This window comes from Phasianus colchicus, chromosome 2, assembly GCF_987193195.1.
Source record: "Phasianus colchicus chromosome 2, bPhaCol1.hap1.1, whole genome shotgun sequence".
Lineage (NCBI taxonomy): Eukaryota > Metazoa > Chordata > Aves > Galliformes > Phasianidae > Phasianus > Phasianus colchicus.
Window position 1 is genome coordinate 101732656 of NC_143437.1, and position 20879 is coordinate 101753534.

The following is a 20879-nucleotide window of genomic DNA, read 5'->3' on the forward strand; positions in this document are numbered from 1 at the left end:
AGGACAGGCAAACTGGAAGGACTGGATTTCTGCAAGGAGAGCATCCTGCCATCCTGCTTTATTCCCTATCCAGTTAGTTACACCAGCTCCACAGCTAGGCTGTAAGTTTGCCCTTAAAAAAGGTCAAGAATAGATAATTTCATGATGAGCAAATAAGAGTCATCCTTTATTTGCATGGATAATCCACACTTTCTTCTGTCTTTTCTTCTTTTTCCTCTCTTTGATGAGGAAGATCACTGTATCAGACCATGACCTTAGTTTACAGAAAAAAATCAACAGCCAGAAATGTTTCAGTGGAAGACCAGAGGGGTTGTTTACTGAGATTCGATAAGTTGCCAATTGGAGAGCAGCTGGATTGGAATTGAAACAAATACTTGTGTCACTTGGCAAAGTGACAGTTGAGCATGGCTTGCAACCTAAAGTTGTGACTCAGTTCACAGAATATAAAGATCTGCCTGTTTAAATATCTAAAGGCTTCACAGCTGTGAGCACGGATGCACACACTGCTAGCATAACAAGGCTCTTTCTGTTTCTTGTTCATTGTTTTATCTATCTGAATTTCAATAAAGAAAACACAACCAGTAGCCTCCCTCTTCTTTGACACGTACACCCTCTCTCAGCTTGTTAGGACAGACAAGCAAGTGTTTCTACTTTTGTGCCCAAATCCTGCTGGATTCAGAGGGGAAGCCATGAACTCACATGGCCAGACCAAAATACAGTTGTGAATTTACAAGTGGCTGAGGAGTAGGAGAATGCCTGAGGAGTGGAGGCAACACCTCAGAGCACAACCTGCTGACCAAGGACCAGAAGGCACAACAGCTGAACACACACATTTTGACAAGATCGCTCCAGGCCACCTGCCCAATGGATAGCAGCTGTGCCCTCACACTGCTCCAGCCTGCAGATTCTTGTCTTCCTTTGAGGCAAAAATCAATCACCAGGCACAGTGCCTGCACCTACCTACCACAGCTCTGGGCAGGCCATCAATGAAACCACTTGGCATTGCACAAAATGCAGGACTCCTTTGGAACTGATTTCTGTCTCTCTGTGAACTATTCTCAGCTGCCCAAAGTTTCTGGTATAGGAAGAGAGAGCAAATTTTGCCACTCATTTCTCCCCTGAAGACAAAAAAGGCTGAGGACAGCCTAGGCCACAACAGGGAAGAAAAGGGAAAGCAAGGCATCATTGAGATGTCAAGGGACAAACTCTAGTGTGGTGGCCATTAGGACACAAGCCAGAAATAACTGCTTGCTCGTACTCCAACCCACCTCCTCTAGCAGCCAGCCTGGCTCTGCAGGGCTCTGGCAAAGTCAGGGCAAGCGGCCTGACTGCTTCCTCCCCACCAATCTGCTGCTCAGAGCAATTGCCTGCTTTGTCTGCAGCAAAAAGAGGCCCTGAGTCCTTTAAAACTCTCTTTACCAACCAAACCAAGTGATGGCAAACCTCTGGCACCAGGGCTGACTGAGCTTGACCACAGCAACAATGAACAGCTTTTAAAAACTTTTGGCAGAAAGCCTGCAAAACATCAGCCCTCAATGGCCTCATCCCTTCCAAACTGTTGTCAGGAGTTAGCTACATTTATGTTTATTCACAACAGATGTGAAGCTTCAATCTACCTATGTGCCTTTATTCCTCTGGGAAGGTACAAAAGGAGATGAAGAGAAGCCACGAGGGGAAATCTGCTGAAATAATAACAAAGGTAGAGAGGAGACAGAAGAGCTCTTCCTGGGGAATACCCACCTCATGGTTCTGTGCAGTCTGCCAGGAAAAACTTCAGGCTGAGGGAGGATGTGATGTCACTGAAAGATTTAGGGAGGCAAAGGAGAAAGGACGGAAGGGAGGGAACTGTGTGTGGAGGAGAGGCTCTGGTGAGGGGTGCAGAGAGCATATGGAGGCAGGAAAGCACAGGAAAAGGTGGGTTCCCCCAAGCTGGTAAATACACATTAGCTCAGAACTTAACTAACCCAAGAAATGTATGCACACGGCTGTCATACACTTTAACACATGATGTACTCATGTTCTTTTGACAAAATTTATCACTGCTTTGTTCTGGTTCTGAGCTGGTTCTGAGTCATTTTAATCAATTACTGTCTCAAGTTCATGGGAGTAAACCGAATACAAGTACTATCGTCAGCATTACACTGCATTTTAAAGCTCTTGTCTTCAGCCTACAAACAATTAAACTACACAGTTCATCCGCAGAGGAAAGAGATGAAACTCAGCTCGGTTACTGTGATGTGTACTGAGCTGTTCTAAGATTCAGAGCTAGAAATGTCTAATGTGGTCTTTCTTGGACCAAACAGAAGGAAAGAAGACATGACTGGCTGCCCGAATTCCCTACAGAAAGCAAAACCCTAGGAAACCCTTAGGGCAAATAAAGAGCAAACACAACAGCAGGCAAAGAGTTAACTCCTGGGGGAAAAAGGGCTGGGGGCTATACTTTATTTATTAATTGCTAATCACTTCACACCTTGGACCTGAGCACAGGAACTCAATTCAGCAATTCAGCTGTTAGACTAGTTCCTGGTGATCCCCTGGCATGGGACAGATTGCTTTCTCCTAGCCATCCTAATCACAGCCTGGGAGATGAGACGGCACAAGCCAATGGCTATTTCCAGTGGGCATTCTGGGTATAGCAAACCTCTTCTGGAGGACAAGGGAATATAACAGAAAATATTTCATGAGCCAGCACCGTTAAGAGATTCTGGACCTCTAAAAACCAAGGCATATTGTTAAAAGCACTGCTGTAGTTTATTGGTTACTTAATAATATGTATCTGCAAATGTTGAAATAGATGGATTAAAGACTGATAAATAGCAGTACTGCATTCACTTTAAGGAGAACAGAGAGTAGATAAGTTAATGTATCTAATATTTTTCCTATGATGTGAAATATAATACATATCTAATTTCACAATCTAGAAGATTTCAGTAAAGGGATGCTGTAAGCATTATGGCTTACTAGGAAAAAAAAAGGCTTTAATATAAATGCTATGGCTAAGAGAGGCTTATGGCTATAAGTAACTGTATGCTTACAATGCCAAATTAAATGAAATAGAACTAGAGAAGTGGCACTGCTACAAAAGCAAGTACAATACATTCTTTCCCCACTGCACAGCTGATCTCCTCTTGCTCGGTATTATGAATGCTGTTCTGCACAAAGCAGAAAAGGTCTCTACAAACGTCCAGGAAAACTTACAGAGTGATAACACAGAGTAACAATACACCTAACTCTCAAGGAGAGTGGAAGACGAGGTGACAATACACATCCTATAATCACATTTCAGGTGAATTTTACACTGCATCCCAAAAATATAACGTAATTTTGAGCACTTTTCATTCTAGGATAGTGAATTAGAAGGTGCAACTCCAGGGTGTAAGCTTAATCAGAAGTAAATAATTGAGATAGTCCTAATTCAGACAAGAAAAGAAATCTTTCTGTTGCTAAGCAGCCCAGAAATGGATGATGATCACTGTACAAATACAGAAAGTAAGCTTTTTGTGCATGAGAAAAGCTGAAGAGCACAGAACTGGCAAGCAAGTTGCCACCAGACATGAAAGATCAACTTGCCACAGCCCTGAATGCAGGGAAGAAAATCAGCACAACTGGGATGTCTCCTCCAGGCAAAAGGAACCAGGCCATTACCAGCTTCCACCTGGATGATCATCATTAATACAACTGCAGAAAAAACAAGACCCTAGTTTAGCATTTTACCCCTAAGGCCATTGCACTGAACTGGATATCTGGTAGTTCAGCAGCACAGCAGCAGTGCTGGACCAAGTCCAGGACACAGCCTTCTGGCCCAGGAGGAAAAGTTGTTATCAAATGAAGCGTGTTGACAACATATGGAGGCCCCTGCTACTGGAGCAGTTTCATCTTTATCCAGAAATAAAAAACATGTAAGATTTTGCCAAACACATGATTTGAGAGCTCTGCTACTCAAAGCACTCTGGCCACTGATATGGCTTGCAATAGACTGCTTTGTTTTATTGTTGACTTTACATCTTATCAAAGATTTAAAAAAAAAAAAAAAAAAAACAAGGAAAGGAATTGTGGATTTTTTAAAATCTGAATTACACATGCAACAGGGAACTGTGTAGTACTAAACATATTTATCCAGTCTGTACCACCTCTTTTTTATTCATTCCCATCCCAAACTAACTTAAAGCATGTCTGAGAAACTGAAGCTACAAGACTTTCAAGTTCCTTGTTTAAAGTGTGCATGCACCTACAACTTTAAGGGCATGAAAGAAACCCTAAAATGCTCACTCCAGAAATACCCATTCACTGAATACTATGCTTCTTTCTTTGTCCTCTTACATAGACATCTATTTGGGATGCAGTGCTTATGTCCAACCTGATCTCCACTGATGTGAATTAAAAATATCTTCCATGGAAGCTAGATGAGTTAGAAGGAATTAGAAACAATATAAAATGAGATTCAGAATTCTCATTTTCATGTTTGTTTCTATTGTGATAATTGAGATTTAAAAAAATAAATACATACCAGGAAGTCTTTATATAGGAAACCAACCACTGACTTAGAGAGAAAACCATCAGACTGCATGATGTGTCATGCTGCAACTCTCTACCAGAGAAGGCCATGTTTCTTCTTAAATAAACAAAATTATTCTGATTCACTAAGAATTCTGCTCTCGAAAGGAATGGAAGCAATAAACTAAATGAGGATTAAATACCAGATCTTTTCATCCTTCAAGGCATTAAAGGACCAGAATAATCAGACTTTCAAATGCTACGTCAAACTCCGCAGAGCAGAAAAGCAAACTTCTTGCTTGTTTTGGCACAGCAAATTCTTTACAGCTTACACTTGTTGTAACTCTGAAAATACAACATTGTGTTTGTGAACCCAATAGATCATTTTCCTATCCAAAAAAGGACAGCTTCTTTTATAAACATCACCAACTAAAGACCATTCTGCGGGAAGTACTGCGTTATCTGACTTCTCATTGTAAATAGTTGCTTAACTTTTTAAAACACCTCTTCAACAAAGGAGAAATTCTGAGTAATTAAGCACATGCTTTGTCAAAAGAATAATGTTTAAAGTTCCCCAGTGAAGTGTAAAGGATGAAATATCTCAGGTAAAAAGGATGCTATCTGGACATCAGCGATTAAATGTGGTTGTAATAGCAGAAGCAAAATCCTTGATCACTATAATCAACCTGAATTTTAGTTTGGGAGACCCATGCATAGAAGTTGATGTGAATGACCACTCTGCAAATGATTCACGGTAACTGAGAATCAATAAAAGAGCGTTCTGGCTAGTTCTTATTAGTTACTGCCTTCTTCTAGAAAGAAGCATTTCAAAAGCCCACACTGGTTCCAGAGGCTAGTGATTGTGGATGGCTCAACCAATTCAGCGGAATCCATCAGCATGCTTACTGAAGGTCAAGAACTTACCTACTGTGGGCTTCTCTACTTGGGCATCTAAAGTTTGAGACGCTCTAAAAAAACAGTCATAACTTATGATCCCAGACATGGAAAAACTATATTTACGTTCAGTCTTCAGTAGTTAGAAATACTTTTGGAAATTCAGTGAGAATTTCCATCTTGAAGTGGAAATAACCATCTGGAAATTATTGGACAGGTACACAAATCCAGATATTACCTTTAGCAAGCTCTGATTCGATTCCTCGGTTTCTCAAGCTATTATTGCTTATGTTTTAGATGCATTTAGGATGTGATATCTTCAGAGAAGGGCAAAAGGAAAGATGAATCTCATGATTGAAATGTTGGTTCTTTTGGTCTTTGTGCTGCTATAATTTCACGTCATTCTAGATACCAGTCAGCTCAGAAGTAGTTCCAGTCACAGTAAACCCTCGTGCTCTCCCAAGTGGCATGTCCTGTAGTGTCTGGTGGCTTTACAATTTGTGGAAGCAACTTCCAGTGTCTTAGTATAGCACCTACTGCAGTTGAGACTGTAGTCAAGCCATGCACAATGTCTCTCTCTCTTGGATTCCCTGAGGAATGCACTGAAGTGGCCCTACAAACTTTCTTTTCTCCATAAAGATATTTCTTTATGAATCTATACGAATCTATCTATAGGAATACAGCAGAGGCCTCTCCTCCTCTGTCAAGCCCAACTGAAAGTGTTTTCTGTTATAAAATGTTTAGGGGATAGAGACATGGAATAGCCTTATTCTTTTTCTTTTCTTTTCTTTTTTTTTTTTTTTTTTAGAAAATTAGGCAAAAAATTAAATAACAACGAAAGCCACGACATCCATACCTGATTATACCAAGAGGGTCTAAATTTTCTTCCTCCTCTTCCTCTTCTTTTTTCTCATCTTTTTTGGCATTCTCCAGCGTTTCAAGCTTTGAAATCAAGTCAGGTGTCTTCTCCTCTTTGAAAAAATCCAATGCATCATTTTCTTCATCTTCTTTCTCTTTGTCGTCAGGAATATTTTTACCCTTGAAGTCAATGACACCAGTAGATTTTGTTCCTGCAAAATACAATTACAGATGCAAAACTGAAAACACAGGACAACAACCATGTTTTATTTCATGGCTTGCACTTGTTCCTCATGATTTTGTTTGAGGAATGAAGTACACAATCAGGTTTTGTGAAATTCTTCCAATATTCCCAATTGTCCCTAGTTCTATTCAATCCCGTGTCATTATATGTCTGATCTGTTTACTGATTTAAAGCTGTCAACCAGAGAAAGACAGAGGAAATTAACTTTATCTAAAACATAGCAGCATATGCCTAATCTTCTCCTTTATGTTTCTTCTGTAGTCAGTGGAAACAATAGAATTTCCAGTCAGTGACTCATCACATCTAAATACAGTTGTTTGACAATAAGCTTCCTTCTGAAGTGCCTGTTTCTCCCCCTTGGCTACAGAGAGGGCCAAAATTCTCCACCCTGCTGTAGATAATTAACCTTCATATAACTAGAAGAGATAAAGTGCAGTTTTAGTTACTGATTTAATGAACTTGGGCTAAAATACAGCACTGGACAACTTGAAAAACAGTTTCCAAAGCGATTCTTCAATTCACACTCAGAAGTGAAGTCTGAAGTTCTAAGTCTCTTCACTATGCAATGTCCATCAAACTGAACAAACTCAGCAAACTGAAACACTGAGAAAGTTTTCTGACCAAACTTGTTATATGGAAAACCTAAGAGTGAGAGAAGAGCTCATAACTATTCTGTTATGTGGAGTCTCTGGATGTTGAGGAAACCAATTTAAAATAATGAGACTAGCTAAAAATAGGCTAGCTTAAAAACACTACTGATAAATGAAACTCCTACCTTCATCTTTTTGACTGTTTAACATGGCAAGTGAGACTCATCTCACCTTGCTTTCATGACTGTGTGTGCCTAATCAGCTAAGGCAGAACACAGTAACTAAATGTGCATGTCTACACTGAAGAAAGGGTCTTACACTCCCCTTATAGGAAAGGAGACTGTTGGTGAGGGCAGAAAGTAGAGGTCAGGATGATGCATGTTTTATCTCCATGTATGTAAACATCTGTGTTTTACCATGTTAATTCTACCCAAACACATCTTTATATATTGACTATGTCTCCAACAGCTTAAGGACCTGTAGCGTAGATACTGAAGTTCATCAAGTTTGGTAGAGTGAGACACAGTACCCTATGGCAGATTTTGATAAAAAGGTCACATTACTTGTACATAATCTGTCCAGAGAATATAAAGACTTGTTCTGCTAGAGACATCTGTATCATATAAATAAAAGTTTAACACAACAATGAATTTTAAATTCTCTGTGGTCTACTTTCAAGAGAACCCTGACAAGGTTAGGGGAGAACTCTAAAACCTTATTTGGCAAAATCCTTTTGCTAATATTATGCAGTTTTGCCCCCCTTGACTTTAGGAAGCTGCTTTCAATCATGGGTTACGTGACTGATAAGGCTTTGGTTACAGGGATACACACTTGCTAGTCTAACAGAGCTCCCAACCTGTCCACACTTCACACTTTTGCAAAACAGTTTGCACATGTTGACTTGCAAGTGCCTTGCACCTTTGGTTTGGTTCCTTAAAACTTGTTAGTTTTAAGGACTACTTGTTAGTTTTAAAACATTACAGTAAGAATCATGCGCAGCACCAGGCTGGTGTATTCTCTGTTCAGCAACACTCAGATGAATTAAGAGCAGAGAGCCCATCTGTTCCATTCATCCACTGACTCGCTGCTACATCCAAGGAATGTAAGAAAGGATCTGTGCAAATCATTGGAAGAGGCAACAAGAACTGGACATGAAACTAAGGAAAATTAAGGAGGAAAAAAAAAAAAAAGCTAGAGAATGGTTTTAGCTAAGAAAGCTTCAGACTTTTACTCAAAAAGTCATTGTCAACAATTTCTTTAGGGTCTCCTTCAGCAAGACCTAGCAGCTTTATTAGGAGTGAAAAACAGACAAAGCATGGAGCCCTGCACTGTCCTTTCAGGGACCATCCCTATGCTAACAATACATGATTATTTAGCCTTTGAAACTTGCATGTTCTGAATCACAGCTTTAGTATATGCCTAAAGGAAATTAGAGATTGTGCAACTGACACTTTCACAGTGACCATTTTGGCATCAGTACTTCCAAAGGAGACGTGTCCACTGAAAAGAGGGGAAAATAACAGCAAACATGATCAGAAAGAGTGGTGAGGCACTGACACAGGCTGCCCAGGGAGGTAGTGGAGTCACTGTACCCCTGGAGATGTTCAAGAAGCGTGGAGATGTGGCACTGAGGGATGTGGTTCAGTGGGCATGGTGGGGATGGGTTGGTGGTTGCACTAAAGGTCCTTTCCAACCTTAATGCTTGTATGGTTCTATGGCTGTGTAACACTGTGGGTGCACAAGAGAATATTTTTAGTGACAACCTTTACTGTGGCATTCTCTAGCTCTTGACTAGCTAAATCAAGTACCTAATAAGGCTTGTACTAAGCATGTCTGTGGGAGAGGGGGCACTCACATATTTTAGTTACCTAAAAACTCCAGTAACTCAGGACTCGTTGCTAGATCCTCATCTTTTGAGATGAATTTCATGATATCATTGAACATTGCTCTTCGTTCATAGATGTCAGATTCTCCCACAAAGAGAACTTTTCTAGGCAAGAGTGGAAGAGAAGCATGTGGATACCGTGCTGACAGTCTGTGGTAGAACTCCTCTATCTCGCTGTACTTCTTGGACACCTGAAATAGAACGTGTTGTCTGGGTAAGTTTCTTTAAATGCAAGAGGGAGACATGGGCAGCAAGCAGCAGTTTAAGCACTGTGAAGCATTAAACCTGGAATCTGAAGTGGAAAAACACGTATTACCGAAGAGCTTTACATATAGCCTAGTAAAAGCCTATTATCTACACAGTCAATCCCAAAGCACTGTTGCTGGTCTTCTAATTCTGTTATTAAAATCTTTCCCCTAATGAAATAGAAGTTCATTGCCAGATACCCAGTGTCCATTTGTCTGACTCATCAGCTAATTAAATACTGGAAAGATCACTGCTCCAGATACTTTCCTCTGACAGCTAAAATGCCTGTCTGCTAAAAGCAAGCTATGTGGTGACCAGCTTCAAAAGACAGGAGTCACAGCCAGGTATGTACCTGATGGAAAAAGCAGGATGAATCTTTCTACCACCACATCAGAAGACAGATTTCTCAGCCTTGCTGGGTTTCGGTGTGCTTCTGGCTATCAAGGCCTAAAACACTGGCACATCTGCTGCCCTGCACAGCACCCAACAGAGAAACTCAAGGGCAAAGACCTCAGGTGATTCCTGACTCTTTGGTTTATCCATGAAAAAATTCAAGGGCAAAGACCTCAGCTGATCTCTGACTCCTTATCTATGAGAAAATAAAAATAAACTACTTGGTCTGCAGGTTCTTGTATAGTGAGAAGATGCCAACAGTGGAGTCATTCCCTCTGCGTACAAAGACAGGAAGTCTGAGGAGAAATAAGGCCCAAGATACCACAGGAAAGTGATAACCATGGAAACGCTGGTTAGAAATAGGTTGGCTTCTGTGCCACAATCAGTTTTGAATTCAAGAGTGGAAACTAACACACACAAAAAATCCCCCACAAAAAGAAAACATACTGTCTGTAACTGATATTATGGTCATTATGGAGATTGACTGTCATGCTATGGGACTGTGGTGTTACACAGACATTATTCATCTTGATGTTCCATAATCTATTAAAGTATTTCAGTGAATACAGAGTTGGATTAAAAAAAAAACAAACAACCCAAAATCTAGCGCAAGCAGAGTCTGCATGGATCAGATCCTCTCCTAGGGTGGAACATTTATCCTCCTGTAACATACACTGGGAACTGTAGTGGAGTGAATCCCAATTAACAGTGAGATATAAGAGATGGAGTGACGCAACCACCACATCTTCTATCTTGGGATAGAAGAAAGCAGAGTACTTCCACCAGCACAGCAATAATAGAAGGTTAACCCACAAGAAGCATGGAAAGTATCTGGGAAATAAGCTAGACACTAACTCAGAACCCATAAACCACATCTACACAAGCAAACTTAACAGTATCAGAGTATATTCTGCAACAGTGAAACTTGATAGTATCTGATAGGAACCTTATAGTGTCTACTGGAACCTAATAGCATCTGGCATAGTTTTGCCTGGGCAGCTAGCATTCCCTCAGCTAAACTTTCAGTCCAAGATTTAGGCTGATGCAGAGCACTCAGTAGCCAGTTTGGGTAATTCCAGTCATTGTGAATGGTAAAAAAAGGTTTCACACTATAGATCCAGCCAGACTGCTAGCTGGCCTCCAGGCCAAAGAACAGGCCCTGGCATTAAACAGACACACCTAGGCCAGTCCACTGAGCTACACATAGCCATAAAGAATAATAGCCACTCTAGCTTTCATGCTTCCCTGCCTTTCAGAGTAATTATCAACCAACCCACATAATTTGCAAAATATTTGCATTCCAGATGTACGATGATCATTCCGTGTTCAGCGTCCACCAATAAAAGGCAAACAGCTCTGCAAGAAAGATCAGAACCACAAAAACAAAACTGAGTTGATCAGGGAATGAAAAACTAGGATTTTAGACTTGCCTCATGCGTAAGTGTAGGCAACACCGTACTCTGCATGCAGGATCTGACACTCAATTCAGCAGGCAGGAACTTAAGAGATGGCAATAAAGAGACATTCCCAGAAAAGCCAATTCTCCCTTTGAAGAATATCTCAAAACAAGAGAGGAAAGCAATTCTGGAATTTCTGAATCGCCACACATTTTGTTTAACTGTCCTCCAGTAGCACTTTGAGCAAGGTATGACACCAGAGCCCCTTCCACACATACTGTATAAGCACAGGTGTAAAGGCAATGAGGAAACCACTGGTATTTTTTCAACAGAATAAATAAATATTAACTTCCTCCCAGAAAAAAATCAAATCTGATTTGCGAAAAATGCCTAATATCTAATTAATTGCAATGACACATAACAAATTAATGTCTGAAACCAGTAGGAGACAGCAGCCAATCAACAAGACCAAGCCAAAACAGCTTTAAAACACTTAGAAAGGAACACTGAAATGAGACATACAAACATATTTATCTCCCCTCTTAATTATCATCCCTCCTCCATCAAACACTGTACATTATTCATAAATCTCAATTTATGTCTGATTATACCACTGAACTTAAAGTAAACGCACACCCTCACATCCTATTGCTAATTGAGCCACTGTGAATCTGCGTGGGCTCTGCACAACACCATGCAACACCATATACAGTGTAATAATGCTATACTAAATGCATACTAACACGATACCCAAAAGCCTGCAACACATCATGCAGACTAGCATCTGCAGTGTGGGGATGCCCTCTGCTGGGATAACCTACCACACGCAGAGGATGTGAAACCTACAGCCCAAACCATTCCCCACTTAAGCCCAAGGCTGTGCCCAGCAAGTCCCTGCCTCCTGTGGCTCTGCTTCAAACCCTGGCTTACAATTCGATGTTTTCTGACAATTTTCCAAGGGAAAAATGCAGCAAGTTAAATCTTCCTTTTCCTGGTTACCCTTCCCAATCCTTTGAAAAGAGGCTATGGATTCTATAGTACAAAATGCCAGGTTAAAAAACAAGAGGTTGTTCTAAAACCCGCTTTAACCATGCTATTCAGTAAATGAGATTCCATTTGATAGATATTAAAATATTTGTCTTACGTTACCTGTAATTCCTCCAGGATCCTGCAATTATCCTCACCCCCTCCTTCCCTGCCTCTACCCTAAGCCCCCACCTGCTGAAGCCAACTCAAGTGCACTGACTTCAAGGGAGTTCTGTCAAGTTGCAATATCAAAGGCTTGATTTACTTAACTTCCAAAGGGCTAATCACACAGATACAGCAAAGCATGTGTGTATTTGCCAGGTCAAGACCCTATCTGCCCGTAACAATTAACATTCAACTTAGAGCTGAAGCAGAGACAGGGATGGGTTGAGTGGCTTTTTCTTTTTTTGCACCAGGAAACAGATAAGTAAGTCAAATACAATCACATTTAGCTAGAAGGTTAAGAAAACCACCAGAAAGTTCAAAGTGAAAGACTGTAGTTTGCTGCTAATCCCGCAAATCTCATGCATGTGCCTTACCCCTCTCTCCACAAGAACCTCACGCATCAAAGTACGCACTGATGCCTGTAGGACACAAGCCTGGGACTCTCAGATGTGCATAGGAGAATTTGATTCCACTCAGTATTAGTGGGATTTAATGTCTCCTTTCCCTAAGCACTTTTTAATGCTTCAAACTTGTCTTCATATACTTTCAGCAAAACAGAGGCCTTGGACAGAGCTAACTCAGCCCCCTTGGCCAACCAATGCACACTAACGACTCAATTTTACAGTATTTCATGAAATACATATCTGTGACTACTTTTAAAAAGCCCACTTCTTCCCACTGTCAGAAAATGGAAGTACAGTAGCATTATCCCTTAAAACATCCAGCAGCTTTGGATACAGGAATCAAAAGCATCCCCACCCGCAGACAGCACAAACTGAGCTTTCATTTGTGTGCTTCCAAGGTAAGCAATACCAGAATTAATGCTGCTTGCTGATCTCATGGTTATGCATTAAGGTAGATTTTAATTACATGACCACCTGCTTGTTCTTCTCACCTGTTTCACCCAGCAGAAAAGGAGCACTCTAATATTTCTTCTTTAATCAACACAAACTCTTTAACAGCTGCTGAACTGACTGCTACACCATCACAGAGGTTACAGCATGAAGGAATTTATCTTTCCAACCTACCTGTGTGGTCAGGAAACTGCAGCCCCAGCTCAGGGATTGTAAGGCTCACAGAAAGTAGGCCATTATATGACAACAGGCAAGAAGAAAAACACACCCACACGCTTTTACTCCTTTGTTTTATGAGAGGAAGACAGTTCTGTAGTAAATTTCTTCTCAAAATGTGCTGTGCCTGTCCAACACCAATACTTACTTGCTCAGCCTGGAAAAGGAAAGAACTTGACTAATAAATGGTACTTGTAAAAAAGAAGTAATTAAACCAGGCACAAATCTGTTGGGTGGATTTTTAATTAGGCTGGGAAGAGAGAAGCTCATTGCTAAAGAAGGTGAGGTGTGGTTTGAAGAAATGCATTTAAGATAAACAAAGCCTTTTCTTCTCACAGAAAATGGTATATCTGTAGACAATAATTAAAGGTTACCTTTGCAGCAGTACTTGATGCAGCACCAAAGATAAAACCAATTTCACTGTTTCAGTAGGACAAGAGGATTCTGACCTTTGAAAGAAATGCAGCTGAGTTCTCCTTTAATTACCAAATATAACCTCAAGGTTACGCAGTTCTATAACCTATCTGCTGTATTTTACACAGAGCTTTTTTTTTTTTTTTTTAATTAAAAAATCCCTTCTGTTTCTCAAACGTAGATCTGAAGGTCACCAGGATGTGGATTTCTTCTGCTGTTAACGCTTCACAAACATTTCATTTGAAATGCTGATTTTGCACAGTCCCATTATGGCCGAGGAGCACAGAACTCTGAATTGCTCAAACCCACAGTAAAGGACAGGAGCTCCCCAGGTCAGATATGAAATCTCATTCAACTGTTTGTCTAGCTTTGGTCAGAGAACCCTCACACATCTTGATCTACTGTGGTCTAAACTACAGCACTGAGGTCAGAGCTAGCTTAGGGGATGCTTCTGCCCTGCTCACCATCTTTTCCCAGAGAACATGAAGATGCTTTTTGTGCAAGAAATACTGTACAAGCACACAGCTAGCTGCCTGCAGCTGCTTGTAGCCCAAAGCACAGAGAGTTTCACTGCTGCCACCTAGGGCATGAGAAGGTATAGGACATTGATTTCAATTGGAAGCAGGCAGAAAAGCAGCCAGACAAGGAACATCAATTTACAAGGGAAAGGAACAGAGGAAGGAAGAGGAAAAAAAAAAGCCCAAAGTTCCCAAAATACAGATCAGGCTCCAAAAGTGGATTATCATATCCAGAGCAAACGAAATTCCTACCACACCTACCAATCTTCTGTAACCTGTCACTTCAGCATTGTGGCACCAGCTCCTTCCTCCAACTTCCCAAATGTTGTAATTTCAACTATAGCAAAAAAAAGTTTCATCTCCCATTCTGATCACATGCTTGGTAGGGCAGAACAAGCACAACGTTGTTTCTGTTTCATCCTCCAGATGTCTCATCTCACTCCTCCTTGCTAGACCACTTACATGTGTTGAACCTGCTGCCCAATAGTACCTCCCCACTCATCTGGCTCTCTCACACTTAGTTTGAAAACATTCTGGGGAAGGGTCTCAGTTTCTGTTTGTGCTGGTACAACACTAAACACAATGGAGCACTGTGCAGACACAAAGCACCACAGGAGACATACAGTCACTACCTTTTGGAAAGAAGTGACAGAAACTCAACCCAAGTGGGGGTTTCAGATGCCTAAACACAAGGCAGATGCAATGTACAGTCTTCTACTTCATTCTATTCCAATGCCCTATGTCCTATGTCAAAGTGCATCACTCAACACAGGCATCTCAGGCACTACCAGCCATGCACAGTAGGCAAACTGAGTTCACCCACATCATAGATGCTCTGCTATATTCTTCTCAACAGTACTGCAATTGCTGCAATGGGAAAATACGGGTCAAATGTAGACATCTAACCACAGAAAACAAACTGCTCTGCCTAAACACAGGTATCTATGCCATCTGAGATGCTCTGGGGTACCAAGATTGTGTGGGGCAGCCAAATATCACACAAAACCTATGGGAGACCCACAGCACTGTGACAGCTTCTTGAAAAAGCCCAGGGCACCTCAGATAGTCTAGACAATGAGTGGCATGCAGGTCAGTTGAGCCTTAAGCATTTTAGCCCGGAGTCAAAGCCCCCAACCCCAGCTGTCTAACATGCAGAATGCCCTCTCTTTACAGTCAAATAGGAGAGGCATTTCCAGAGGATGAGTCACCCCATTCCCCTTCTCCCCAGTGACCACAAAAGCAGTGATAGATTCAGATTAAAATATCTAACTTGCAGAGAGAGAAACGAGGACGGGTGAATCCCTCTGTTTCTTCCAGTAATACATACAGAAGATTCACTGGAATGAATTGATGCAAAGCATCCATTCTCCCACCACTCAGCTCGGAGTTTTAAATTACTTTCATATACCAAACTATGTAATATATCAGATTTAGTCAGCTGAAAAAAAAGTATCCGATGAGACAAATGTTACTCCCATCAGGCTACACCACAGTTTTCTTCCTCATAAAGAACAAAATGTCAGGAGCTCTGATCTGAGAAGAAATCAGAAAGGTTCACTTCACTTGAGAAGAACAGCTGAGTGCGGAAAATTATGTTACTCAGAGAGAACAGCCATGGGAGTGGATAACCTCAGCAAGCAGGGGGAGCACAGTAGGAAGTCTGCTGCTTCTCTGGGTAGAAGAGCTGATTTCAACTCCTTTTTCTAAGTGAAGCACAGTATCAGATAACAAAAACCAGTTTAAAACCTTGAGTTTAGTTGGGTTCCTCCTTTCACAGAGCTGCATGGAAATAGTGCAGGGACTACCATGCAAAAATAGCAACTCCACATCCCCTTCTCTCATCTGCCCCCGTCTGGCCCTTCCCCTGTCCTTCACCAATGACTGATGAGTGCTGTACAACTCAGGGGCTCAAGAAACAGGTGTAAATTAGTACTAAACAAGAAACCTCCAAACACCATTTTTAGCCAGGACCAGCTGTCACTACAGAATGGCCACATGACAACTGCCACTGGCAGAAAGAAGGAAGCACTGCAAGAGAACCACTCGTTCCCCCCAGAACAAGAGACGAGAACAGTCTCTTGCCAGCACTTTATCATGGTCTGTCACTTAAGGAGTGCAACAAATGAGATTTGCTCCTCAGCAAGGACGTTTTTTCAGAGCATTGACAGATTTTTCTTTATCTGCAGTTCAGACTGTGTGCACATCCATTTACCAGCTATGTCCCATTGAGCATAAGTTATACTGAGGCTAATGGTCTACCAGGTAACCACATTTGTCATTCTAACATTACAGTTATCATCAAAACATCTAAAAAGTGCAGATATTGATGCCAGAACCAAAATAATCAGAGTGGATTGAGAGAGAGAAAAAAAAAAGATTGCTAACGTGGCACAGATTAAACATTTACCATAAACTGAACAACATCCTCAGGTTTGTGCTTTGCTGACTTGAAGGCAGCCAGTCGGGTAACGACGACGATGTGGTACTCCACGTGGCCAGACATCATCTTCCCACGGATCTCCTGGTATTCCGGCACTGATAAATCCAGCCCAGTGTGTGTATTCTGAATTTGCCTAGGAAGGAAAATACACACATAGCTCAGGCACTGGCACACACACTTTAAAAATGAACCTCTCTGAGGATCCAATTCAAAGCTCCAGAAAGTCAGTATTTCCATTTCAAGAGGGCACAGGACAGACCCTACACTGCAGCAATACAACACTGCACAGACATCACCTATCACAACGTGAAATAATACATATTGCTTCTGAATATTATAGTCCCAACAAACACTTCTGCAGGGCAGAAGAGAAGATGCTGTGATCTCCCATTGTGTCTTGCTCTGAAACAAAGCTCTGGTCACAATTCAAGCCCTATCCACCTTCCCTTTGTCTTTAGGCATCTCCAGGAAAGGCAGAAACAAGAGCTGAAAGGAGCCAGAAAAGTAATAAGGAACTGGCCTGGATGCAGGGACAACTTTATATCCGTAAGAGCCATCCAGGGAACAAGAGTGAAGATTGTTGGAGCAGACTGCTGGGCCAGCTATGCTGTTTCCACCCATGGAGCTTCTTGAAGAAAATTAAACAAACACCTATTAGGAATGTCCTTAAATCAGGTTAATTTAGGCCCCCTGAGCAAGTTAAAGCCATCTGTGGTCCGTTCTGAGCTGCCTTCTAGTCTTGACGTGCCATGTCAAAACTTGACAAGTGCTTCTGAAACTCCAGTTTTCCCAGGGAGGCAACATCTGAATCTCCAACTGACGAACCTTTTTAAAGAGATCATCTCAAGAGTTCTCTACAAATCCAACAGCAACAAAGAAGGGCAGAAGCCCATTTTTTTACCTAGTCCTTTTTGCAAGACGTGTCTGGCTTTTGCTTTTTTGGATTTATTTTGACTATATGTGCTGGCACAGGACACGCTCCACAGACGAGCAGTGACTCAAAGTCGTGAGAGCAGTAATAGGTCTGTCTGCTGGTACTTGAGACGGACTGACTGACTTCTTCAAACGCAGCCACAGATAGAGGATGAATGATAAATTAATCTGCTTTTCACTTCTGTTATAAACAAAACGCTTCTGAACGGCCTCACTTAGCTTCCAACATCAACCACACACACAGCGCACTGCGATGAAAACGTCGCTGTAAAAGTCACAGCATCAGAGAGTCGCACAAACATCACTAAGCTGGAAGGACGCGCCCACACGCAGCCTTTTTATTTCAAAGCTGTCAGAAGTCCCAGCGACAACAATGACAGCACGGAGCTCTTCCGGCCGCGGAACGTCACAAAACCTCGCAGGACAGCACCGGCCCCAAACCCCCCGGAGCCGGGGAGCCGCGCCCTCAGCCACCGCGCCCTCAGCCGCCTCCCAGCGCCCGCCGCCCCGTCCCGGCCGGTACCTGGTGGTGACCAGCACGGCGGGCGCCGCGCTGTGCTGCATGGCGGGGGATCGCGCTCCTTCCGGCCCGCCCTGGGAGCAGAGGCCGCTCGCTGCAGGCGGCTGAGCGGCCGTCACGGGGTCCCGCCTTCCTCTGGCTGCGGTCCGGCCGGATGTGTGCCGGCTGCGGTGCAAAAGGAACGTTGGGAAGCGTGGGGAGAAAAGAGCGCTGTGCCACGTAGTCGGCAGGATTCGAACCTGCGCGGGGAGACCCCAATGGATTTCTAGTCCATCGCCTTAACCACTCGGCCACGACTACCCCGGCGTACGAAGCTGCTGGCAGTGAAACTGCAGTAATTTATCCCTGCTTTGCAGCGCTGTGCCACTGCGGGGTTCCAGCTTTTCTTCATCCAGGAGATGCTCCAGGCCCTAAATCATCTTTGCAGCCGTCTGAAGTATTCTCCCTGAACTGAGGAGCCCAGAACTGGACGCAGCACTCCAGATGTGACCTCAGCAGGGCAGATGAGGGGGCAGATCCCCTCCTTCCACCTGCTGGCCACGCTCCCCTTAATGCACCCCAGGATAGCATTTTTCCTTCTTGACCACATTTGCACACTGCTGGCTCACGGCCAACCACAACACCCAGGTCCTTTATCACAGAGGTGATATAGTAAGTATAGTATAAGTATAGTATAAGTATAGTATAGTAAGTATCTCCAGCAGGTCAGCCCCCAACCTGTACTGATGCATGTGGTTATTCCTCCCTACGTGCACTTCCCTACGCTTGCTCTTACTGACCTACTGACCCTCATCAGGTTCCTCTCAGCCCAAGTCTGCAGCTTGTCCAGGTCTCACTGACTGGCAGCACAGCCTTCAGGTGTGTCAGCCACTCCTCTCAGCTTTGTTTTGTGTTAAAAGAGAAATGGAAATCAAACCTCTTTCAGGTGTCTGGAGGGAGGAGCAGCACCCAAGGGAAGATCAGTGGTTATATCCCAGACAGGGGCAGCTGAAGGAGTCAGGGATGTGATGGACTGCACATCCTATGCCATCAAAAGCATCACAGACTCATAGAATCATAATATATATATACAAAACTGAAACCTGACAGAAGCAAACTGTATGATGTATATAGAGCTGTCTGCTGGAGCTGAACAACTATCTTGCCTTTATCAGTAGCAACAACTCAGAAAGTTTGGAGTGTGATTTCACAGAATCACAGAATGGTGGAGGTTGGCAGGGACCCCTGGGTCCATCTGGCACAACTCCTTCTCAAGTAGGGGCACCCAGAGCAAGAGAGCCCAGAACCCATCTGTGTTCCACTTTGTGCCTATGGCCTCTTGCAAAAAACCCAACATTTCCATGCTACTTTGAATGCTACATAGAAAATTTCAGCCATTGAATTGACTTTTTTTTATCTTTTTTTTTTTTTTTCTTTTTTTTTTCTGGAAAAGGCAGGTTTTAAACACAGTATTTAAGGAGAGATCCTTATAACCTCAGGAGATCATGTAGCAGCTTCATCGGTAAAGTGGCTATTCCAGTTTCACCATCAACATCAAAAACACTTTATTATTTCACAAAAATAAAATGAAAATGTGGTGAGTTATTTTCAGACCTCAGAACTGTGATACCTAATATAGGCAATGACAATTAAATTACACTACCCTTACAAATCTCATGATTTTGAGATACCTTTTTAACACATGGTTCAGTAATATGGTGGAGGCTGGTGAATGAGTTGATATCATCATTTTCCCAAACTTTTCATTAAATCCCTTGTAAGAACCAAAAATCGTTTCTACTCTCCTGTCTTCATGCCTATCTGCCCTTCTTGCTTGCTGCACAAGCTGGAAAAGCTCCTGCATGTGCTTCCTTCAAAATGGGAAGAATGTTCCATGGAAGAAGAAGGAAAGTCAAGAAGACCCTGCCCAGACATTCAGCACAAGCCTGTAGGTATTGCAGACCCCATGTCACAGACAGCCTGATGAGCTCAGGGAAGGTGAACTGTTTGTTTCTGGATTAATTCTTCCGTCCACTAGAGAGCACTCAAATCTAACCAATAAACCATGACAGGTTGCTGGTGCTAACTGCAGCCCCCTCCTGTGTCTCACCCTCTGGGACCCAGCCCTGGAAGCTGTCTCAGAGTCACGTTTATCTTCTGGCTGGGAGCACAGCCCTGGCTGGGTGTGATTCTTGGAAGCTCTCAGATTTTCTTTTCATCTCCCCCAAGCTAACAGACCAGCAGCAGAGAGTTTATAAGTCTCAGGGGAATTATCCGCCAACTTTTGGATCCCTGGCAAAATGCTCTGCTTGTAATCCATGGATGTGGAGAAATCAAAGCCCTGCATAGAGTATAGTAAGTAAAATGGAGGGGCTGGAAGCAAGGACAAGGGAAAGTACTTCCATACAAAATAAATTGGCTATGAAAACACATTTTAAAAGCTGAAATGAAACCTTTTTCAGCCTAGATCATATTGAGAGAAATACAATATCATTTAATTACTGCACTGGAGTAATAGGATTCCAGTGAGATGATCGGTCACTTTATCATTTCTACCACTATTTGTTTTCAGATGACAATTACAGAACCCAGATGCAAACCACTAGGAGATTTTATATTAAGTCTGGAGTGCTGTGTGAGTTTCAAAGGTAACAGAAATGCTAGATTTAAAGTTCTCTGTTGTTATATGATGTGGTAAGGCTGTTGATAGCCTGTCAAAGCAGCCTTCAAATCTACACACCTCCTAAACTCAGGATCGATTTATTCTGGGAAGAAGGGAGGAGAGTTATATTGCTGTTCTTCATTATACCTCA

General features: G+C 42.4%; 1 protein-coding gene and 1 non-coding gene across 4 annotated transcripts in view; both read right to left on the reverse strand.

Annotated features, from left to right (window-relative positions):
- Window positions 1–18238, reverse strand: part of HS1BP3 (HCLS1 binding protein 3) — a 46875-nt gene extending 28637 nt beyond the window's left edge. For 2 of the 3 annotated variants that reach the window (XM_031595901.2, XM_090136434.1), the window contains exons 1-4: window positions 18091–18238; window positions 16602–16767; window positions 8949–9156; window positions 6245–6458 (exon numbers count right to left, since the gene is read on the reverse strand). In XM_031595901.2, coding sequence (XP_031451761.2) covers window positions 6245–6458; window positions 8949–9156; window positions 16602–16767; window positions 18091–18131 — 629 coding nt within the window. In that variant the 5' untranslated portion in view covers window positions 18132–18238. Of the gene's footprint in view, window positions 1–6244; window positions 6459–8948; window positions 9157–16601; window positions 16768–17535; window positions 18071–18090 lie in introns of those variants that run through there. The other variant, XM_090136433.1, reaches the window with a different exon arrangement.
- Window positions 18239–18305: 67 nt separating this feature from the next.
- Window positions 18306–18387, reverse strand: TRNAS-AGA (transfer RNA serine (anticodon AGA)). Its single transcript has one exon. It is a non-coding gene; the product is annotated as a tRNA-Ser (tRNA).
- Between the last annotated feature and the right edge of the window lie 2492 nt (window positions 18388–20879).